Below are 24,263 nucleotides of genomic sequence, written 5' to 3'. Positions count from 1 at the left end.
CCAGATTGAGGTGGTCTCAGATAGAAATGAGGAACTTGTTGGGAACTGGAGCAAAGGTGATTCTTGTTATGTTTTAGCAAAGAGACTGGCAGCATTTTGCCCCTGCCCTGGAGATCTGTGGAACTTTGAACTTGTGAGAGATGATTTAGGGTGTCTGGCAGAAGAAATGTCTAAGCAGCAAAGCACTGAAGAGGTGACTTGCATGTTGTTAAAGGCATTCGGTTTTAAAAGGGAAACAGGGCATAAAAATTTGGAAAATGTGCAGCCTGACAATGGGATAGAAAAGAAACTCCTGTTTTCTGAGGAGAAATTCAAGCCAGCTGCAGATATTTGCATAAGTAACAAGAGGCTGAATGTTAATCCCCAAGACAATGGGGAAAACCTCTTCAGGACAAGTCAGAGATCACAGCAGCCCCTCCCATCACAGGCCTTGAGGCCTAAAAGGAAAAAGTGGTTTCCTGGGCTAGGTTCAGGGTCCCTGTGCTGTGTGCAGCCTAGGGACTTGGTACCCTGTGTCCCAGCTGCTCTAGCAGTGGTTGAAAGGAGCCAACATAGAGCTCAGGCCATGGCTTCAGAGGGTGCAAGCCCCAAGCCATGGCAGCTTCCACTTGGTGTTGAGCCTGTGTAGTAAACAGAAGTCAAGAATTGGGGTTTAGGAACCTCCACCTAGATTTCAGAAGATGTATGGAAATGCCTGTATACCCAGGAAGAAGTTTTCTGCAGGGGCAGGGTCCTCATGGAGAACCTCTGCTAGGGCAGTGCAGAAGGGAAAAGTGGGGTGAGCCCCCACACAGAGTCCCTACTGGGACACTGCTTAGTGGAGCTGTGAGAGGAGGGCCACCATCCTCCAAACCCCAGAATGGTAGATCCACTGACAGCTTGCACCGTACATCTGGAAAAGCCACAGACACTCAACACCAGCCCGTGAAGGCAGCTGGGGGAGGGAGTATCCTGCAAAGCCACAGGGGCGGAGCTGCCTAAGACCGTAGGAACCCACCTCTTGCATCAGCTGGATATGAGACATGGAGTCAAAGGAGATCATTCTGGAGCTTTAAGATTTGACTGCCCTGCTGGATTTCAGACCTGTAGCTCCTTTGTTTTGGCCATTTCCTCCCATTTGGAATGGCTATATTTACCGGATGCCTGTACCGTACCCCTGTTGTATCTAGGAAGTAACTAACTTGTTTTTGGTTTTACAGGCTCATAGGCAGATGGGACTTGCCAGACTTGCCTTGTCTATAATGAAACTTTTACTGTGAACTTTTGAGTTAATGCTGAAATGAGTTAAGACTTTGGGAGACTGTTGGGAAGGCATAATTGGTTTTCAAATATGAGGACATGAGATTTGGGAGGGATCAGGGCAGAATGATATGGTTTGGCTTTGTATCCCCATCTAGATCTCATCTTGAATTGTACTCCCATAACTCCCACATGTTGTAGGAGGGACCTGGTGGAAGATAATTGAATCATGGGGGCAGTTCCCCCCTACTGTTCTCGTGGTAGTGAATAAGTCTCACAAGATCTGATGGTTTGATAAGGGGAACATGTTTCACTTGGCTCTCATTCTTTCTCTTGTCTGCCACCATGTGAGACGTGTCTTTCACCTTCCACCATGATTGTGAGGCCTCCCCAGACACATAGAACTGTTAAGTCCATTAAACCTCTTTTTCTTCCCAGTCTCGGGTATGTCTTTATCAGCAGCATGAAAACAAAATAATACAAAGCCTTTCTAAGGCGAATCTCCCAGCATCTGTACCTTTGTCTTTCACCCTTCCCACCTCTGATGCCTCTAGAGACAATAACATTGGTGCCTGAAATGAAAGTATACGGAAAACAGATAAGAAGAGATTATGAGCTTTAAAAAAATTAGTGTAGCTAGGTAGACTGAGAAAAATAAACTGAGGTCAAGTATGAGTTGTTGTCTCTCAAAAAGTGTTACACACTGGCAATAACCACATTATTTCTAATGAAGGTTACTGGACATTTTTTTCTACCAGGGAGAAAAAAATGACCATGATATCCTAGAAAAAGGGAGTTAGGGCTGGGCGCTGTGGCTCACGCCTGTAATCCCAGCACTTTGGGAAGCCAAGCGGGGCAAATCACTTGAGGTCAGGAGCTCAAAACCAGCCTGGTCAACATGCTGAAACCCTATCTCTACTAAAAATGCAAAAAAAAAATAGCCAGGCATGGTGGTGGGCACCTGCAATCCCAGCTACTCAGAAGTCTGAGGCAGGAGAATAACTTGAATCTGGAAGGCAGAGATTGCAGTGAGGCCAAGATCGCACCATTGCACTCCAGCCTGGGCTACAAGAGCAAGACTCCATCTCAAAAAAAGAAAAAGAAAAGAAAAGAAAAAGGGAATTAGACCCAAATCAAGATATTACAGAACAAACAGTTCCCATGTTCCATAAACTGTTACAAAGCATAGAAAGAGAAATAATTTATCTCAGTTCATTTTATAAAATTGGTATAACCTTGACAACAAACCCTTCCAAAACAGCACCAGAAAGGAAACTAAAGATAGCTCACATAAAAATCTTAGGTAACTACTAGCAAATGAAACCATGCAATATATTTAAAGTATAATGTGTCATGACCAAGTAGGGCTTCTCCTAGGAATGCAAAGATTATTCAATAATAGAAAATATCTTAATATTATATTACATCATCAACTCAAAGGATATAAATAATTTGATCATCTCGGATGCTACAAAGGCATTTAATAAAAATTTAACACTCTTTTCTGATCATTCTTAGTAAACTAGGAATAAAAGGACATTCTCTAATATGATAAAGAATATCTTGGCCTAATAAACAGCATAGTACTTAATAGTAAATATATTAGAGGCATTTATGCTAGAATTAGAAATAAGACAAAGATGCTCATTATAACTGCTGATGTTCAACATTATTCTTGAAGTTCTTACCAATGTAATGGGGCAAGAAATTGAAATAAGAGATATAACTATTGGAGAATTATACAAACTACCACTATTTACAGATATTGTTCTATAGCTAGAAAACCCAAGAGAATGGATTAAAAAGATATTATAAATAGCAATCACCAAGGTGGCCAGGTCTTATATTATTTGTTTGTATTAAAGATACAATACTAATATATCCTGTGTTCAAACAACATTTATAAGTTGAATATAATTGAAAGAACTGACTGAAAAAGAACTTTCTATGGGCAGTTAACTCCTTCAAGGCCATTTCAGAATCCTGCTATGTCTTGGGATCATTATTGTCAACATCTGTTTATATTGGTTAAAAAGGTTTGGTTAATTGAAATTTCTGTTTGCTTGAGTTTGGGACAAATGAAGTTTATATGGCTATAGAATTTTGCAAAAAGATGAATTTGTCTTTATTGAGTGCCTAGAGAATATCTTATACTTGCTTTTCATGTTATCTTATATAAACCTCATAACAACTCTGTAAGGGAAGTAATAGTATCCCCATCTTATAAATGAGAATGCCCTCGAAGAGATGAAGCAATTTGCTTAATGTCATACAGCACTTAGTAAGTGGTGGAGCTGGGCTTTTATGCAGTTCTGTGACTTCAAAGACCATGTCTTTTCCAAGAGTGGCTTTCAATTATGTGTTCAATTTCCCTGGAAAGGAACACACAGCTACCAAGACAGACACGGACTTAATGAAGAAGGCAATGGCAATACTGAAAACATTAAAGGCAAGATAAATACTTACCATGTTGAAGGATAATCTGAGAAGAATCCAGGTAGTATACCTTTCTTGGGGAAAAAAATTGGATTGGCTCTTTCTAAATCAAAGTATTGAGCAGTACCTCCATCGTAGGGCAGGCACTAATGTAAATGACTGGAGTACAAACAAACTGAACATCAGAAATCCTTAGTTTGTCCCATCAGAAGAATCCAGTATGACTCAGGATAAGCTCCATTCCTGACTAAAGGGACACAACATGCACAATAGCACAATAGCTAGCCATCTCGAACTGTTCTGGGACCCAGTCTAGAGCCATGTTGTATATGTGTGGTTCTCGATGTAATCACTGTTTCTGGTTTGGCGGGCCAGCTGCCATGGCAGCACTCCCCCCCCCCAGTGAAGAGGAGTCAGCCAAATGGCTGTCATCATGTGCTTCTGAGAACAGCACATTGATGCCAGCCATTTGGGCTCCTTCAGCCCATTGAAGGGGTTAACCTGCCCACAGCAAGACAGGGTAGCTCTGATGATTTATGTCATGTCCCAAAAGTAGATTCCCTTCTGACTCCTAAGTTCTGCTGAACAAAAAGGTTAGATGGTAAATTGCCAGTGTAACCTTTACTGTGTTTGGTGAGTTAACACATCTCTACTAAAGCAATCCACTTGATTCAGGTGCATACTACTTAAAATAATTCCTTGCATTTGCTTAGCACTTCATACTTTCCAAAGTTGTTTTTGCTTCTATTATCTCATTAATCCCAGGAGCTAGAGATGGAATACTCTGGGATATTCTTACTCTCAGGCTTCTGTTGATCCCAAGCAAAGGAGAATGGTACTACCATTTACAGAAATGGTGCTCAGAGCTTGTCCTAGAGTAGTGGTTCTCAACCTTGGTCACACATTAGGCTCACCTGGGAAGCCTTGAAAAATTCTCATGCCCAGGCATGAAACCACACCAAATGCATCAGAATTCCTAGGGCTGGAGTCCGAGCACTGAGAGTTTTTGAAACTCCCCAGGTGATTACAATATATAGACAGATTTGAGAACCGCTAAGAAGATAAATTCAATCTGGGGCATGTGAGTTCCCGGTAACAGGAATGCATTCAAGTGGCAAAGTCACAGTGGTATTGAAGATATGGGCTGTATAATTCTCCATAAGGGTTGAAGTCCTGGAACAAAACGTACTCATGAAACAGTGTGTAGATAAAGAAAAGTAGGGGCCTGAAGAGAAACTTTTGATATTCATAGTGTTAAGGTTTCTATCTGTGTTAACCTAGTTTTGTTTTTTTTTCAAAGGCGACATGATTTCATAATGAAAAAAAAATACATGACTAATCAGAGACCTTTGTGGAAGGAACTGTGCATATATCTAAAGGGATCAATGGGTGTAATTTATTTAGACTTTCAAAAAATCTCTGACATTCTGCAGCAAAGGTTGTTATGCTTTAAGTTATGTCACCATGAACCATGGAATTAGAGGGGCCATCCTATGAAGAGGGCTTGAATGCAGGGATAAAGGTGAGTGATAAATGCACATCTTGCTAGGTTGGGAAGCATAAACAGTAGAGTTTCTATAGTAGCTGTTTCTGGTTTTATTAAACATTTTAATATAGTCTGGGTGAAGGAGTTTGCAGTGAAATCTCTAAGTTTGCAGATGATGAATCATTTACTCCAAACTCCCATTCAAAGCTCTGCCACTTACTAGCTACGTGACTCTTGAAAAGTTACTTAACCTCTCTTGTCCTGTTTCCTCAACTGTAAGATAATGGAATTGGACATGAACATCTCAGCTAGAAATTCAGTAGATTAGCTTAACTCAGTTCCCCTCTCTGTGTTGATAATGAAAACAACACATAATCAAGTTCTTTGGCTGATTAGAGCAATGTTAGAGAGTGACAATTATGGGGTCAAGGATCACAGAAAGCAATTGTTATACAGAATTATTCACTATACAGAGTTCATTGTAACCAGATTGGCAAAGCACTATTTCTGCCAGCCATCTGCTGGAACACAAAAATAGCTTTGTTATACAGGACTGTCCTTTATAATTGGATTTAACCTGTATGACAGATTTCTTCAACAATAAATTTATAAATCTCTTATATAGCATTTTAGATCTGAGGTTCATAAAATTTTGGAGTAAGAGGTCACCTAGTCCATACCTATATTTGGCAGGAGGAGAGAGAAATGCAGACAGGTGAAGTGATTCGCCCAAGGTCAGACAGCAAATAAGTCGTAGAGCTATATCTTTGGACAACTACTCCGGTTTTCTTCTCCCTACACTCAGTTCCCAAAGCAGTCAGAAATATAGCCAGTTGAGTCCCAGACCAATTTTGAAGTTGTTTGGTTAGCCCTGTCAGGTAGGTATGTGGCTATCAAATGATGGTGATAGAAAATGAATGTGATTATTATAGCTGGTATTTATTGAGTGCCTATATATGCCAGCCCTTATGTTAAGTACTTTAAATTATTTCATTCAATCCTCCTGACATCCCTTTTGAGGCAGATAATATTGTCCCAATTTTCATAAATGACAAAACTCATTGAGAGGTAAAGTAACCTGCCCAAGGTTACAAGCTATTGAAGATTATTATAAAACTAGAATTCAAACTGAGTTCTGAAAAGTTAACAAAGCTCATGCTCTTTCCACAACCCCAGTATTTCCCAAACAGCACAACCCAGAACATTAAGTCAACAAGAGATAGGTATTTCTTTAAAAAGCTTCTATGATCAAATAAGTTTGGGAAGTGCTGCATTTCATATCCCCCTTTTGTTGAGTCATATCTCCAAGTAGTATATTAAAGGATATGAGAAGTCTTCAATGAAGAAATCTATTTTTCCTTAACCATGTATTTCCCAAACTTTTTTTGACCAAGGAACCCCATTTCCAATAACATTCATTGATTTCACCCTGGTGCTCTCTAGAATGTAGTGTGAAAAACACTGCACGATCTCCCCTTCATCTTTCTGATTATCTTCAGAAACTGTTGCCCTTAGGCCTGGCTTTTTCCATCCTAACAACTAAAGCAACCAAAGACTAAGTGTTGCAGAATACTTACTTAGCAAAGATGCATGCTTATGAATTTGGAAACATCTTTGGTAACATGAAGAAACAATACCTCATGAAACTTTGAGGGAACATTATGCTTCTGAAATGTCAGCAGTTGGTGGGACTCTTTTAGTATTGCCTTAAACACAGTAATATTTTTTAGTCTTTCCCAAACTAAGCCAGAACTGAGCCAGAGAAGTTTCACAGCTGATCATAACTTAAGTTTGTGGAGCCTGAAGCTGCCGAGATGGGCCCCTGCAGCAAGGGCTAGAGAGGAAATCCTTGGATGAGGAATGTAAGCCATCTCACATAAGAAATACTTGAGATTGGGATAGGATGGGATGAATGAGAATTAACTTGCAAACCCCTACCTTTTCTTGCCTTTTTGTCATGCTTAGAGCACATGTTGAAACTGTAATCTGGGTTCTGAACATGGGCATTCCATGTGGTTCTCATTCAAAATTCTCACTCTTCTTTGAAGCTAATGGCTTCCATCTTCTTCATGTATATTGAGCTTGCCACACGTATTTGTGCATATCCTCTGTTTACAATTCCAATAGTGTGAGACAGAAAATCAAATAAACTCTTAAGATGCCAAGATTTGAAGATACAAACTGTATTAAAGAATTGTTTTCTTTTTCTTAAAATGTCCATTCCTGTACCTCCCCCGTTGCTAGCCACTGCCTTCTCTTTATTCTTTTCCTACCTGGTACTGAAGAAATGTTGACAATACCCAGTTCTCTGGTATTGTTCTCAACAAAAAGGGAGAAAAACATGAAAGCTAGAAGCCTGGGTCAGGAGCGGTGACTCATACCTGTAATCCCAGAGAGGCCAACGAGGGAGGATTTCTTGAGGCCAGGAGTTTGAGACCAGCCTGGGCAACATAGTGAGACCCCATTGCTACAAAAAATAATTTTTAAAAACTAGCTGGGTGTGGCGCTGCATGCCTGTAGTCCTAGCTACTTGAGAGACTGAGGCAGGAGGATTGCATGAGTCCAGGAAGTTGAGGCTGCAGTGGTCCATGATTGTGCCACTGCACTTCAGCCTGAGCCACAGAGCAAGACTATGTCCCAGAAAAAAAGCGGGGGAAAGTTGGGAGCCTACTACCTGTATAACCAGAGAACAAATAAAATTAAATTAAAATTTATGAATACCTACTCTACGCACATCACTTTCATTTATTTAGGCCATAAAGTAACTATAAATTGATAGAATTATGCCCATTTTACAAATGGACAGTATTTTGAAACTATTATTGTTAATACTTTAAGCTTAGCATGACTGTGATTCAATGAAGGGTACAATGAGCTTGGAGTCAGAAAAATCTTGGTTTACCAGAAAAATCTTGGTTTACTTCCCAGGTTTACCATTTTCTTCATGATTCATTTGTTCATTCAACAAACATTTTTATTGAACAGCTACTATAAAAGAAATTCTTTAGGAACTGGAGATATAGAGATGAGTAATTCACAGCCCTTGCCCTCAAGGAGTTAATGATGTAGTAAGTAGAATGATTATGTATCAGAAAATTATAATTTGATAAGTGCAACAGTGTGTTAATGGAACACAGAAGAACTGGTGTCTGCATTGTAGTTTTAAAGGATATGTAGACACTGAGAGAAAGTGAGACTAGAGAAGGGCACTGCAGGCAGAGGGAATGGCATGAAGAAAGGTACAGAGACAAGAGGTATGTGAAAGGTGTGGTGGATGTAGAGCCAGGGCTTGGAGATTCATGTTGTACTACATGCAGTGCAGTGTTGCTTTTAAACTAGTGGATATTTTATAAATTTATTTTTATAAATACAGACTATTTTTAGAACAGTTTTTGTATACAGGAAAATTTAACAGAGAGTTCTTGTATACTCCCTTTCTTCCCACCCTTGGCAACCACTGATCTTTTTACTATCTCTGTAGTTTTTCCTTTTCCAGACTGCCATATGTTTGGAATTATACAGTAAGTAGCATTTTCACACTGGCTTCTTTCACTTAGCAATGTGCATTTAAGGTTCCTCTGTGTCTTTTTCTGGCTTTATAGCTTATTTCTTTTTATTGCTGAATAATGTTCCATTATATGGTTGTCCACAGTTTCTTTAACCATTTACCTATTAAATGACATCTTTGTTGCTTCCAATTTGGGGCAATGATGAATAAAGCTGCTATAAACCATTTGTATGAAGGTTTTTGTGTGGACATAAGTTTTCAACACATTTGGGTAAGTAAACACCTAGGAGCACAATTTCTGGGTCGTGTGGTAAGACCATGTGTAGCTTTATAGGAAACCACCAACCTGACTTCCAAAGTGGCTGTATCATTTTGCATTCCCACCCGCAATAAGTGAGAGTTCTTTTTGTTCCATATTCTCTCAAGCATTTAGTGTCATCAGTATTTTGAATTTTAGCCCTTCTAAGAGGTGTTTGGTACTATCTCATTGTTTTAAGTTGCAATTCTCTAATGACATATGGTGTTGAGCATATTTTCCTATGCTTATTTGACATCTGTAGATCTTCCCTGTTGAGGTGTCTATGCAGATCTTTTGCCTGTTTCTTAATTGGATCATTTTTTCTGATTTTTGAGTTTTCTGTTCAGATCTTTGCCCATTTCTTAATTGGGTTAACTGTTTTCTTATTGTTGTTATGAGTTCTTATATTTTGGATAAAAGTCCTTTATCAGATATATGTTTTACAAATATTTTCTCCCAGTCTGTGGCTTGTCTCTTAATTCACTTAACAGTATTTTTCAGAAGTTTTTAATTTTAATGAAGTCCAATTTATCAAATTTTTTTCTTTAATGGATTGTGCTTTTGGTGTTCTATCTAAAAACTCATTGCCAAGCCCAAGTTCATCTAGATTTCTCCTATGTTATCTTGTAAGTGTTTTATGGTTTTGTGTTTCGCATTTGGATCCATTTTGAGTTAATTTTTGTCAAAGTTGTCTAGATTTTTTTGTATAAATGTCCAGTTATTACAGCACAATTTGTTTAAAAAAAAAAAAAACTATCCCTTCTCCATTAGAGTGCCTTTGCTCCTTTGTCAAAAATTTATTGACTATATTTGTGTGAATCTATTTCTGTTCCATTAATTGGTGGTATTTCACAAATACCACCCTATCTTGATTACTGTAGCTTTATAGTAAGTCTTGAATCAAGTAGTGTCATCAACTTTGTTATTATTCTTCAATATTGTGTTGGCTGTTCTGAGTCTTTTGCCTTTCCATATAAACTTTAGAATCAGTTTATTGATACCTACAAAACAACTTGCTGAGATCTTGATATGGTTTGGCTGTGTCCCCCTCTAAATCTCATCTTGAATTGTAGTTCCCATAATCCACACATGTTGTGGAGGGACCTGATGGGAGGTAATTGAATCATGGAGGCAGTTACCCCTATGCTGTTCTGGTGATGATGAGTGAGTTCTCATGAAATCTGATGGTTTTATGAGGGGCTTTTCCCCCTTTGCTTGGCACTTCTTTCACCTGCCTCCACCTAAGATGTGCCTCTTTTGACTTCTGCCATGATTGTAAGTTTCCTGAGGCCTCCCCAGCCATGTGGAACTGTGAGTCAATTAAACCTCTTTTCTTTATAAGTTACCCAGTCTTGGGTATATCTGCATGGCAGTGTGAAAATGGACTAGTACAGATCTTAATTGGGATTGCGTTGAATCTATAGACAAAGTTGGGAAAAAGTGACATTGATCAATGTTAATGGATAGGAAGATTCAATATTGTTAAGATGTCTATTCATTTAGATCTTTTTTTTTCTATCAGAGTTTTGTAGTTTTCCTCATATAGGTATTCATATTTTATTAGATTTATACCTAAGTATTTCTCTATATATTGTGTTAATATAAATAGTATTTGTTTTAATTTCTAAATTCCAGTTGGTCATTGCTGGTATGTAGGAAAGCAATTGATTTTTATATATTAAGTGTGTATCCTGCAACCTTATTATAATTGCTACTTAGTTCTAGAAGATTTTTGTTGGTTCCTTGGGATTTTCACATAGACAATCATGTATTCTGTGAATAAAGACAGCTTTATCTCTTACTTCTCAATCTTTATGCCTCTTATTTCCTGTTCTTGCCTATTGCATTAGCTAGCATTTCCAGTATTATGTTCAGTAGGAGTGATGAATGGGAACATCCTTGCCTGGTTCCCAATCTTAAAGAGAAAGCATCTAGTTCCTCACCATTAAATCAGCTATATGGTATATGGATGTCCAATTATTCCAGGATCATAAATATTCTGAACATTATAGATGTTCTCTATTAAATTGTAGAAGTACCCTTTGATTTCTAATTTGCTGAGAGTTTTTATCATGAAGAGATGCTGGATTTTGTCAAAAATCCTTTTTTGGATCTATTGACATGATCATATGATTCTTCTTTAAACTTTTGATGAGTGATGGGATTAAAATAATTGATTTTTGAATGGTTAACCAGCCTTGCATACCAGGAATAAATCCCATTTGGTTGTGGTGTATAATTATTTTAATGCATTGTTGGCTTTAATTGGCCAATATTTTATTGAGGATTTTTGCGTCTATATTCAAGAGAGATAGCAGTCTGTAGTTTTCCTTTCTTGTAGTGCCTTTGTCTGTTTGGGATATTAGGGTTATGCTGGCCTCATAGAATGAGGTAAGAAGTGTTCCCCCTGCTTCTATTTCCTTTTTTTATATAATTAAAACTTTTATTTTAGATTTGGGGGTACATGTGCAGGTTTGCTACATGGGTATATTGCACAATGCTGAGGTTTGGTGTATAGATGATCTCATCTCCCAGGTAGTGCCTCTGATTTTATTTATTTTCTGAAACAGACTGTGGAGAATTATTATGATTTCATCTTTCAATATTTGATTCAATTCACCAGTGAAACCACTGGGGCCTGGTGCTTTGCCTTTTGGAAGGTTATGAATTATCAATTCAATTTCTTTAATGCATATAGGCCTACACAGATTACCTATTTCTCCTTGTGTGCATTCTGGTAGATTGCGTCTTTTAAGGAATTATCCCATTTCACCTAATTGATCAAATTTGTGGGCATAGAGTTAATCATAATATTCTTTTATTGTTCTTTTAATGTCCATGGAATCAGTAGTGATGGTGGCCCTCTTTCATTTCTGATATTAGTAATTTGTGTCTTCTCGCTCTTTCTTGGTAGGATTTTGTCAATTTTTTTGATCTCCTCAAAGAACCAGCTTTCAATTTCATTGATTTTTCTCTATTGCATTCCTGTTTCTACTTTCATTTATTTTTGCTCTTAATTATTTCTTTTCTTCTGCTTATTTTGTATTTAATTTGTTCTTTACTTCTAGTTTCTTAAGGTAGAAGCATAGATATTGATTTTATATCTTTCTCCTATTCTAATATATGCATTCAACACTATAAATTTCCCTCTCAGCACTGCTTTTGCTGCATCCCATTTTGATAGGTTTCATTTTAATTGTCATCTTGGTCAAAATATTTTAAAATTTTCCTTGAGACTTTTCCTTTGACCCATGTGTTATTTAAAAGGGCGGATTTTTGTTTTGTTTGTTTTGATTTGATTTGATTTGTTGATATGGAGTCTATATCCCAGGATGGAGTGTAGTGGCTCAGTCTTGGCTCACTGCAATCTCCACCTCCCAGGTTCAAGTGATTCTCCTGTCTCAGCCTCCAGAGTAGCTGGGATGACAGGCGTGCACCACCATGCCCAGCTAATTTTTCTATTTCTAGTAGAGACAAGGTTTCACCATGTTGGCCAGGCTGGTCTTGAACTCCTGACCTCAGGTGATCTGCTTGCCTCAGCCTCCCAAAGTGCTGGGGTTACAGACATGAGCCACCGCACCTGGCCTAGAAGCGTGCTTTAAAATCACCAAATAGTTTGGGATTTTTCCAGCTATCTTGTTATTAATTTTTAGTTTAATTCCATTGTGGCATAAAAGCATACTTTGTATGATATCTATTTTGAATTTTTAAGTTGTGTTTTATGGAATAGTATATGGTCTGTCTTGTTCAATATTCCATGTGAATCTGAGAAGAATGTGTATCCTGCTATTGTTAGATGAAGTATTTTATAAATGTCAATTAGATCTAGTTGATTGATGGTGCTATTCAGCTCAACTATATTGTCACTGATTTTCTGCTTGCTAAATCTGGCAATTACTGAGGACATGTTGAAGTCTCCAACTAATAGTAGATTAATCTATTTCTCCTTGCAGTTATATCAGTTTTTGCCTTATATATTTTGATGCTCTGTATTAGGTACACTTACATTAAAGATTGTTATGTTTTCCTGGAGTATTGACTCTTCTTATCATAATGTAATACCCTTCTTCATCCCTGATCATTTCCCTTGCTCTGAAGTCAGATTTGTCTGAAATTAATACAGCAATACCATATTTCTTTTAATTAGTGTTAGCATGATATATCTTTCTCCATCCCTACACTTTAATCTACCTGTGTCTTTATGTTTAAAGTGGATTTTTTATAGACAACATATTATTAGGTCTTATTTCTTCATTCACTCTGATAGTCTTTGTCTTTTAACTGGTGTGTTCAGAGCATTCACATTTAAATTAATTATTGATACAGTTGGATTAATATCTATCATTGTATTAGTCTGTTTTCACATTGCTGATAAAAACATACCCGAGACTGGGTAATTTATAAAGAAAAAAAGGTTTAATGGACTCACAGTTCCACATGGCTGAGGAGGCCTCACAATCATGGTGGAAGGTGAATGGCACATGTTACATGGTGGCAGACAGGAGAGAATGAGAGCCAAGCAAAAGAGGTTTCCCCTTATAAAACCATCAGATCTCATGAGACTTATTCACTACCATAAGAACAGTGTGAAGGAACCTATCCCTGTGATTTGATTATCTCCACCAGGTCCCTCCCACAACATGTGGGAATTATGGGAGCTACAATTCAAGATGAGATTTGGGTTGAGGACACAGCCAAACTATATCAACCATATTTGTAATTATTTTCTATTCATTACCATTTTTCTTTGTTTCTTTTTTTGGCTTCCACTTTTTCTGCCTTCTCTGATTTTAATTAAGTATTTTATATGATTCCATTTTCTCCCCTCTCAGCATATCAATTACACTTTGTTTAAAGAAAAGTTTAGTGGTTACCCTACAGTTTGATATATACATTTACAGCTAATACAAGTCCATTTTGAAATAACACTATGTTACTTCACAGGTAGTGCACAGATATTATAGCAGAGTAATCCCAATCCTTCCTTCCTAGCCCTTAAAATACTGCTGTCATTTGTTTCACATATCCACATGCTACAATCACAGAAAGCATTTTTGCTTTTTTGGAGACAGAGTCTTGCTCTGTCTCCCAGGCTAGAGTGTAGTGGCACGATCTCAGCTTACTGCAACCTCCACCTCCTGGGTTAAAGCGATTCTCCTGCCTCAGCCTCCCAAGTGGCTGGGATTACAGGCATGAGCTACCACACCAGCCCAATTTTTGTATTTTTGGTAGAGACAGGGTTTCACCATGTTGACCAGGCTGGGTATTATTTTAAACAAACTGTTATCTAGTAAATATATTAAGAACAAATAAAATGTTTTATTTCATCTTCATTTATTTGTTCTCTAATGTGCTTGCTTTCTTTCTTTATGTAGATCTAAGTTTCTGACCTATATCATTTTCCCTCTCTGAAGAACTTCTGTTAACATTTCTTGCAAGTCTTATCTACTAGCAGCAAATTCCTTCATTTTTGTTTGTCTAAGGAAGTCTTTATTTCTCCTTCATTTTTGAAGGATGGTTTCACTGGACAGAAAATTCTAGCTTGCTATTTTATATTATTGATCCTCATCAGAACCCTGGGCTTTGAATAGAGACATGTATGTCGTGTCCCCTAATTTAGCATTTGAAGAACCAGAAGAAAAGTCACTTGCCGTATGGTCATTTTGTGGTTGAGTCAGCACTAGAATTTGACTAGACCTACTGCTGGCCTCCATGGCCCTGATTCCATCACAAGATCCCCTTTCCTTAGTCTCAGATAGGCAAACTACCTGCCCATGTTGATCAACATTTGTTCAATCCCAATTTTACTCCTATCAACGCAGTCCCCAGTACTGCGTAGTTATATGTCCCCCTCTGATGCAGGTGGGTTTTGTCTAAAGAAAGCATATGGTTACACTGGAATGATATAGAAATGTAGCTTATTACACTAGAAACAGATATGTAATAGTGGTAGTGCCCTGAATAGGTATGAATAAGGTCCTGAAGCATGTAGAGAAAACAAATAGATATATCTAAAAGATCATAGAACTCATCAGGGATTACTGCTTTTGCTGTGAGTCAAGATGCTCATGTCTCGTATGGGATAGCTCTAGCTCACTAACATTTTCTCTCTAGAAGCTACAACTATAACGGCCTCAAGCGAAAGCAGTGGGCATGGTAGAGACATAGCCAAATCTTAGAGGTCCATGTTGAAACTAATAAGAATTGTTTACTGGTCATGGTGAGCTATCTTAGAACAAGAAGAAACTCCTATACTGCTGAGATAATGTGTTTATTAGCACTATGGGAAATGTGATATGATCTAATGACAATCTTGTGTATACTTTTACATCCTTGTTTTTTCCCAAGGGATACGCCAAATGTCCACTAAGCAGGAGCTCTCTGAGAGCCCTTCTATGACCCAAAATATAGTGGAAGAAGACTGTGAGCCCCCCAGCCCAGCATAGCTGCCTTATGGAAAAGCGGCCAGACTGTTTATCACATGGGTCTGTGTCCCTGCTATTCCTCACTGAGCAAGGCCTCCCAACCTGAGACTCCAGCCACACTACCGCTATCTGGGCTTCTGGGCCAGTAGCAGCTCTGCACTTCCCTGAGACAGAGCTCCCAGTGGAAGCAGGCAGGCCTGCCACTTTCGTTGCCCCACAGCTCCCTCCCCTAATGCCCTCAGGCTCAGGGGGGAGCAAGGTGATTAAGGACTATCATGGACCTCTAGCACAGTGCAGATGCCTTATAGAAAAGCAGCCAGACTGTTTTCCACGCAGGTCTCTGACCTTGTTACTCCTCACTGGGCAAAGCCTCTCCACCTGGGCCCCTAGCACAACCACCCTGCCCCTGACAGAACACTTGTCAGTGGTGGGTCTGCATTTCTCTGGGGAAAAAAAAATCCCAGACAACCTATAGCCCCTCTCCCATTGCAGCTGTAATGGTACTGCCCTTACTGCCCATGGACTGGGAAAGGAACAAAGGGCCTAGTTGTGTCACCGGCACCTCCAGCACACTGCAGCAACCATAGGGAGAGAAGCCCGGCTATGGCTCTTCCCTGTATGCCCTTACCCCCTACACTTCACCAGATAGGGCCCCCGACTTGGGATCTCAGAGCAGCTGCCCCAACCCTAACTGAACATTCCCACTGGTAGTGACCCTGTGTTTCCCTAGGATGGAGCTTCAGAGGAAACCAACAGCCCCTCTGCCACTGCCACTGCAGTGGGCCTGCCCTTGCTGCCCTCAGACTGAGGAAGAAACAAAGAAGCTGAGGGCTTTACTCATACCTTCAGCACACCACAGTTGCCATATGGAAAGAAGCCCAGTCTCTCTTCCTGGTGAGCCTCTGACCCCCTGCTCTTTACCAAGCAGGGCACCCAGCTCAGGCCCATAGTGCAACTGTCCCACCCCCTGGCTGAACATTCCCATTGGCAGAGGCTCTGCATTTCTCTGGGGTGGAGCTCCCAGACAACTGAAAGCCCTTCTGCCACTGCCACTGCACTGATACTGCCCTTGCTGCTCTCTGACTGGGAAAGGAACAAAGATCCTGAGTGCTTTACTCACACCTCCAGCATACCACAGCTGCTCTGACGTACTTAAGGATATCCATGAAAACTTCCCCAATCTCGCTAGAGAGGCCAATATTCAAAGCCTGGAAATACAGAAAACCCCTGCGACATACTGTACAAGACAACCATCCCCAAGACACATAGTCATCAGATTCTCCAAGGTCAACATGAAAGAACAAGTATTACAGGCAGCTAGAGAGAAGGGACAGGCTACCTACAAAGGGAATCCCATCAGGCTAACAGCAGACCTTTCAGCAGAAACCCTACAAGTCAGAATAGATTGGGGGCCTACATTCAGCATTCTTAAAGAAAAGAAACTCTGGCCAGGCACCAACCTGGTCAACATGGCAAAACCCCATCTCTGTCAAAAATACAAAAATTATCCAGGTGTGGTGGTGTATGCCTGTAGTCCCAGCTACTCAGGAGGCTGAGGCAGGAGAATCGCTTGAACCTGGGAGGCGGAGGTTGCAGTGAGCCAAGATTGCACCATTGCACTCCAGCCTGGGCAACAGAGCAAGACTCCATCTAAACAAAAGAAAAAAAGGAAACTCCAACCAAGAAGTTCATGTCCAGCCAAACTAAGCTTCATAAGCAAAGGAAAAATAAGATCCTTTTCAGACAAGGAAATTCATTACCACCAGATCTTATAAGAGGTCCTTAAGGGAGTGGTAAATATTGAAATGAAAGACCATTACTGAATACCATAAAGGCACAATTAGGTATATAGACTATGGATACTATAAAGCAACTACACAATCAAGTCTACATAATAACCAGCTAACAATGACAAGATTAAATTTGCACATATCAATATTACCCTTAAATGTAAATGGGATAAATGCCCTAATTAAAAGGCACATAGTAGCTAGTTGGATAAAGAAGCAAGACCCAACTGCTTTCTTCAAGAGACCCATTTCACATATAGTGACACTCATAGGCTCAAAGTAAAGGGATGGATAAAATCTACCAAGCAAATAGAAATCCAAAAATTAAAACTAAAATTAAAAAATTTACAAAAAACAAGGATTGCTATTTTAACTTCAGACAAAACAGCCTTTAAACTAACAACAATCAAAAACGACAAAGGACATTACATAATGGTAAATGGTTCAATTCAACAAGAAGACCTAGCTATCCTAAATATATATGCACCCCAAACAGGAGCACCCACATTCATAAAGCAAGCTCTGAGAGACCTACAAAGAGACTTAGATAACCATACAGTAATAGCGGGGAGAGTTCAACACCCTGCTGACAGTATTAGAAAGATAATTGAGGCAGAAAACTAACATAGATATTTGGGACCTGAACTTGATACTTCACCAAATGGACCTAACAGAAATCTACTGAATTCTCTACCAGTTAAAAAAAAAAAACAGAATATACATTCTTCTTATCTGCACATAGCATATACTCTAAAATTGACCACACAATTGGCCATAAAACAATTCTCAGCAAATTAAAAAAACAAAACAAAACAGAAATCATACCAACCACACTCTCAAACCACAGCACAATAAAAACAGAAATCAATACCAAGAAGATCATTCAAAACCATACAATTACATGGAAATAAACAACCTGCTCCTGAATGACTTCTGAAAAAATAATGAAATTAAGCAGAAATCAAGAAATTATTTGAAACTAATGAAAATGAAGATACAACTTACCAGAATCTCTCGGGCACTGCTAAAGCAGTATTAAGTGCTAAATGCCCACATCAAAAAATTGAAAAGATCTCAGATTAACAACCTAACATCACACTTTGAGGAACTAGAAAAACAAGAGCAAATCAACCCCATACTAGCAGAAAACAAGAAATAACCAAAATCAGAGCTGAACTGAATGTATTTGAGATGTGAAAAAAACATACAAAAGATCAACAAATAGTTCGTTCCTTGAAAGAATAAATAAGATAGATGGACTACTAGCTAGAGTAATAAAGAAAAAAGAGAAGATCAAAATAAACACAATCAGAAATGACAAAAGGAACATCATCATCAATACAACAGANAAAAAAAAAAAAAAGAAAAGAAAAGAAATCAGAGACTATCACAAACACCTCTATGCACACAAACTAGAAAGCCTAGAAGAAATTGATAAATTCCTGGAAATATACAATCTCCTAAGACTGAGTCAGGAAGAAATTTAATCCCTGAACAGACCAATAATGAGCTCCAAAATTGAATCAGTAAAAAATATCCTGCTAACAACAACAACAAAAAAGCACAGGACCAGGTGGATTCACGACCAAATTCTATCAGACGTACAAAGAAGAGCTAGTACCTTTCCTACTGAACCTATTCCAAAAAGTTGAGGAGGAGAGGCTTCCCCCAACTCACTCTGAAGCCAACATCATCCTAGTACCAAAACCTGGCAGAGATACAACAAAAAAAGAAAACTTCAGGGCAATATCCTTGATGAGTATAAAAGCAAAAATCTTCAACACAATACTAGCAAACTGAATCTAGCAGCACCTCAGAAAAGCTAATCCACCACAATCAAGTAAGCTATATCCCTGGAACGCAAGATTGGTTCAACATATGTAAATCAATAAAAGTTATTCACCACATAAACAAAACTAAAAACAACAATCACATGATCGTCTCAATAGATGCAGAAAAGACTTTCAAGAAAATACAGCACCACTTCATGTTAAAAATCCTCAACGAACTAGGCACTGAGGGAACATACTTTAAAATATTAAGAGCCAGTTATGACAAACCTGCAGCCAACATCATACTGAATAGGCAAAAGCTGGAAGCATTCTTCTTAAGAACCAGAACAGGACAACAATGCCCTCTCTCACCACTCCTATTCAACACAGTACTAAAACTCCTAGCCAGAGCAATCAAGCAAGAAAAAGAAATAAAAGGCATCCAAGACATCTTCTATTCCTGTTTTTCCTATGGTTTCTACCTAGAAAACCCCCATAGTCTCTGCCTAAAAGCTCCTTGATCTGATTAAACAGCTCCAGCAAAGTTTCAGGATATAAAATCAATGTGCAAAAATTAGTAGCATTCTTACACACCAACAACATCCAAGCTGAGAACCAAAGCAAGAATGCAGTCCCATTCACAATAGCCATAAAAAGAATAAAATACCTAGGAATACAGCTAACCCAGGGATGAAAGACCTCTACAATGAGAATAACAAAACACTGCTCAAAGAAATTAGAGATGACACAAACAAATGGAAAACTATATTATGTTTATGGATCAGAAGAATCAATATTGTCAAAATGGCCATATATCGAAAGCAATTTACAGATTCAATGCTATTCTTATCAAACTACCAATGACATTCTTCACAGAACTAGAAAAAATTATTTTAAAATTCATATGGAACCAAAAAAGAGCCTGAATAGCCAAGGCAATCCAAAGCAAGTGGAACAAAGTTGGAGGCATCATGTTACCTGACTTGAAACTGTACTATAAGGCTACAATGCCCAAAACAGCATGCTTCTGGTATGAAAAAAGATAGAGCAATGGAACAGAATAGGGAGCCTAGAAATAATTTCACACAGCTATGACCATCTGATCTTTGACAAAATTAACAAAAACAAGCAATCTGGAAAGGACTTCCTATTCAATAATCGGTGCTGGGATAGCTGGCTGGCCATATGCAGGTAATTGAAACTGGGCCTCTTCCTTGCACCATATACAAAAATTAACTCCAAATGGATTAAAGACTTAAATTCAAAACCCAAAACTATAAAAACCCTTGAAGAAAAGCTAGGAACTACCATTCTAGACATAGGCTCTGGCAAAGATTTTATAACAGAGACACAAAAAGCAACTGCAACAAAAACGAAAATTGACAAATGGGACCTAATTAAAGTGAAGAGCTTCTGCACAGAAAAACAGCAAAAGAAACTATCAACAGAGTGAACGGACAACCCAAAGAATGGAGAAAATATTTGCAAACAATGTATCTGACAAAGGTATAATATCCAGTATCTATAAGAAACTTATACAAGCAAAAAACAAGCAACCCCACTAAAGAGTAGGCAAAGGACGTGAACAGACACTTTTCAAAAGAAGACATATACATAAGCAGTAAGGATATGAAAAAATGCTCAGCATCACTGATCATTAGAGAAATACAAATCAAAACTAAATGAGATACCATCTCACACCAGTCAGAATGGCTATTATTAAAAAATCAAAAAATAAGGGATGCTGGTGAGGTTGTGGAAAAAAGGGAACACTTACAAACTTCTGACAGAAGTGTAAATTAGTCCAGCCATTGTGGAAAGCAGTATGGTGATTCCTCAAAGAAAGAAAAGCAGAATTGCCATGTAACTCAGCAATCTCATTATTGGGTATATACACAAAGGAATATAAATTGTTCTACCATAAAGACACATGCACATGTATGTTCATGGCTGCATTCTTCACAATAGCAAAGATGTGGAATCAACCTAAATGACCATCAGCAGTAGACTGGATAAAGAAAGTGTACATACATGTCATGGAATACTATGCAGCCATAAAAAGAATAAGATTATGTCCTTTGCAGCAACATGGATGGAGCTGGAAGCTGTAATCCCGAGCAAACTAAACCAGGAATAGAAAACCACATGCTGTATCTTCTCACTTATAAGTGGTAAATACACATTGAATACATATGAACACAAAGAGAGGAACAACAGACACCAGGGCCTACTTGTAAGTGAAGGGTGGGAGGAGGGTGAAGATCAAAAAACTATTTATTGGGTACTATGTTTATTACCTGGGTGATGAAATAATATATACACAAAACCCCTATGATACACAATTTATCTATAGGACCAACCTGCACGTGTACCCCCTGAAACTGAAAGTTTAAAAAAAGACTTTGAGCCCTGTTTCTCTCAGTACGCTTCATGTCATGGCCATTTTAGGAAAAAATATAAAAATTTTAGTTAACTCTTTGTCTTAAACTGTATGCCAAAATCTATACCAGATTAATTGTAGATTTAAAAATAAAAATGAAACCGTAAAAGAACTAGAAAAATATAAAGAGTTACCTATAATATCACATTAGGGAAAGCCTAAGTAAGCATGACACTGAAGGCAGTAACCAAATAGGAAAAGATTGTTAGGTTTAACTACATGTAAGAAAAGCTTTTCACACCCTTTGACCCAACAGTGTCACTTCTAATGACACATCCTTAAAAAACCTTTGTACAAGTGTATAAAAATGTATATATGTAAAAACATTAACTACAGCACTGTTTATAATAGTGAAAAACTAGACCCAATATAAATATGTATCAAAGATGATTAAACAGTGTTGCATCCATATTAAAAATTGCAATGTAAAAAATGTAGTTATTGACATAAAAAGGTTATAAAATGACATTTTTAATCCCATCCCATTTTGTAAAAATACATGTTTATACCCAGAAGATTTCTAGATGTTAGTAGTGGTTATTTGGGTACTTTAATAAGTTCTTTTTCCTTTTGCTCCTCATATATATATATATATATATATGTATGTGTGCATGCATTTATGTATGTATAAGGAATAGGTATGTCTTGTATAAAAATAATAGAAGCTTAAAAAGGCTTAAAAATTTCCCTTTCTCTCTTTTCACATGTGGATTTAGGTCAGACCTTCTCCAGGAAGCTTTTTGTTCCCCTTAAGTGGCCAGTATAATTCTGAAGCCTCCCAGAATTCCTCTCCTCCCAGTTCTTTGTTATCCATCCTTTGTGTATTTTTTTTAAAAAGCCCCTCATCTTTTGTATTTCTGTATTCAACTGTCAGTTCTTGAAGATAGAGTTGTGAGTTGTGTTTCATTATATACTGCCTTCCATACACATATTTAGTAAGGACTGGTCGGCTGGTGATGGTCTGATTTCCTCAAAGCCTGCTTTGAAGCCTGATATAACAGTGCTTACGCTTAACCAGCTGAAATGGTCAAAAACTTGGTCTGGGCTAGCACACCTTTGCAAAGAGGGTAGAGTGGCTATAATGGCTGTCTTCCTACTATTCTCCTAGGCTATGGTGGCTGGCTGGCTGATGGGGCGGAGCCCTTTCTGTATAAATCTTTCTGCAAACAGCTTTCTTGTTTAAAAAAAAAAAAAGAAAAAAGTGTTTCTCAGGTTGAGTTGCTGCCTCTTATCATTATTGTCTGTGCAGTTGTGCTTTCCTCCCAGAACTTCCAAACACATTCTCATGAACTCACAATGCTTTTTTAAAAAAATACATAAAGGATGGATAACAAAGAAAGAAGACAAAGAACTGGGAGGAGAGGAAAGGGGAAGAGAGAAGGAAAAGAGAATGGAGACTCATGACCTTAAGCACGGCAGGTTGCTCCAATCTAAAACATCTGCTGGACATTACAATATCTACTGTTGCACATGAAATTACTTTACCAGAAAAGTCTACACAGACGCTGGTTTTTCAAACAACCAGTGAAAGCTCTGATGGCCACTCTGGCAGCCCTCCAGGTTAGAGACTTACTGATCTCTAATAGGGCCTGCTCTTACAGTTAGAGGTCATTCCAGGTTTGTTGCAAGTATCAAATGAGATGATAGATGGAAATATGTTTTATAAACTATAAAATAATATTGAAATGCTTGGTGTTCCATTTGTAAGCTCTTGAGGGCACTGACAGTCGTTTAATGTACAACTGTATCTTCATGGCAGTTTGTAACAGATTGTAAATACCTGTATCTATAGATTAAAGTCAAATCTGTATACAGAATGAAGAGAACTGAGTCCCTAGAAGGGAAAAAAAATGATGGTCTGGGAGAGACCTAAACTGTGTATATCTGGAGAGTTGTGGTCACCTAACTATGTTAGAAACACCTTGGGTTTTCTGAGTGCCCTCAATCAATTAGAATTATTTTCCTTAGAAGTAATTCTCAAGAAAATGCTTGTGAAATGGTTGAGATATCATTTAAAGTGTCCATTAACTTATGGTAAATTACAGTGGGAATGCATGTGGCCCTCACAAGTATCTTATGGTCAAACTTTTAATAAGTAACAAATTAAATCATGATAAGGAAGTAACTAAAAGTTAATCAAACTGCTGCTCTGCTCTTTCCATGAAAATGACCCTTTGTTCCTTCCAGGTTCAACACATGAGACTTCATATCAGATCCTCACCTGAATGCATGACTCTTCAACCTCAGGACTTGCAGAATTAGTGGAATGCCGTCCTAAGGTTGTTGAGTTGTGCGTTTCTGGGCGTTTCATCTCTATGGAGAAGTACTCATTCCCTCACCCCAAAGACTGAGGTAGAAAGATTTTTCTCCCTAGGGAAGAATCTTCCTTGAAACTTTTGTGGCCTCAAGAGTGAGAAGACAGACTGGGGAGGTTTGATAGTTGGATTCTTGCCAAAAGCCTGACACTTGGCTGTGGGACTCCCTCAAATTTGCAGTGCCTCGGGGATCCTTGCTAGTGATTGTCTTAGAAAATAAACATTTTCTGTTAATTTCCAACAACTTAATTATCTATTTTCTTTTTCTTATAGGTCCAGTTAAAAACAAGAAAAAGGGTAAGTTAAGTTCCTGACTTTATAAAATTACTGTCTTGTCATATCTTTTCTAAAATTATAAGAAAAAAATCAAGAGTACGATTTTTGTATTACATTCTTTCAGCATTGTCCGTTATTTTATTCAATCATAAATGATCTTCTTGAGTATTATAGTTTCTGAAGAACAAGAAATCATTCTTCAGTGATGATTCATCTCTTTTTTTCATTCTTCCTTACTCTTCTGCCTGTCCTTCTTTTATCTTTTTTTTTCTTTCTTT

The 24,263-nt window shown here is 38.2% G+C and overlaps 1 protein-coding gene across 4 annotated transcripts in view; it reads left to right on the top strand.

The window, feature by feature from the left end:
* Window positions 1-24,263, top strand: part of EDA (ectodysplasin A) — a 435,794-nt gene that overhangs the window by 395,928 nt on the left and 15,603 nt on the right. For all 4 annotated transcript variants that reach the window (XM_017502826.2, XM_017502815.2, XM_017502809.2 and 1 more), the window contains exon 3: window positions 23,983-24,006. In XM_017502826.2, the coding sequence (XP_017358315.1) occupies window positions 23,983-24,006 (24 nt within the window). The remainder of the gene's footprint in view (window positions 1-23,982; window positions 24,007-24,263) is intronic.

This window comes from Cebus imitator, unplaced genomic scaffold (genome assembly GCF_001604975.1).
Source record: "Cebus imitator isolate Cc_AM_T3 unplaced genomic scaffold, Cebus_imitator-1.0 Scaffold14, whole genome shotgun sequence".
NCBI classification, from domain to species: Eukaryota; Metazoa; Chordata; class Mammalia; order Primates; family Cebidae; genus Cebus; species Cebus imitator.
Note: the sequence above shows the minus strand (reverse complement) of the source record. Positions and strands in the feature narration are given on the sequence as shown.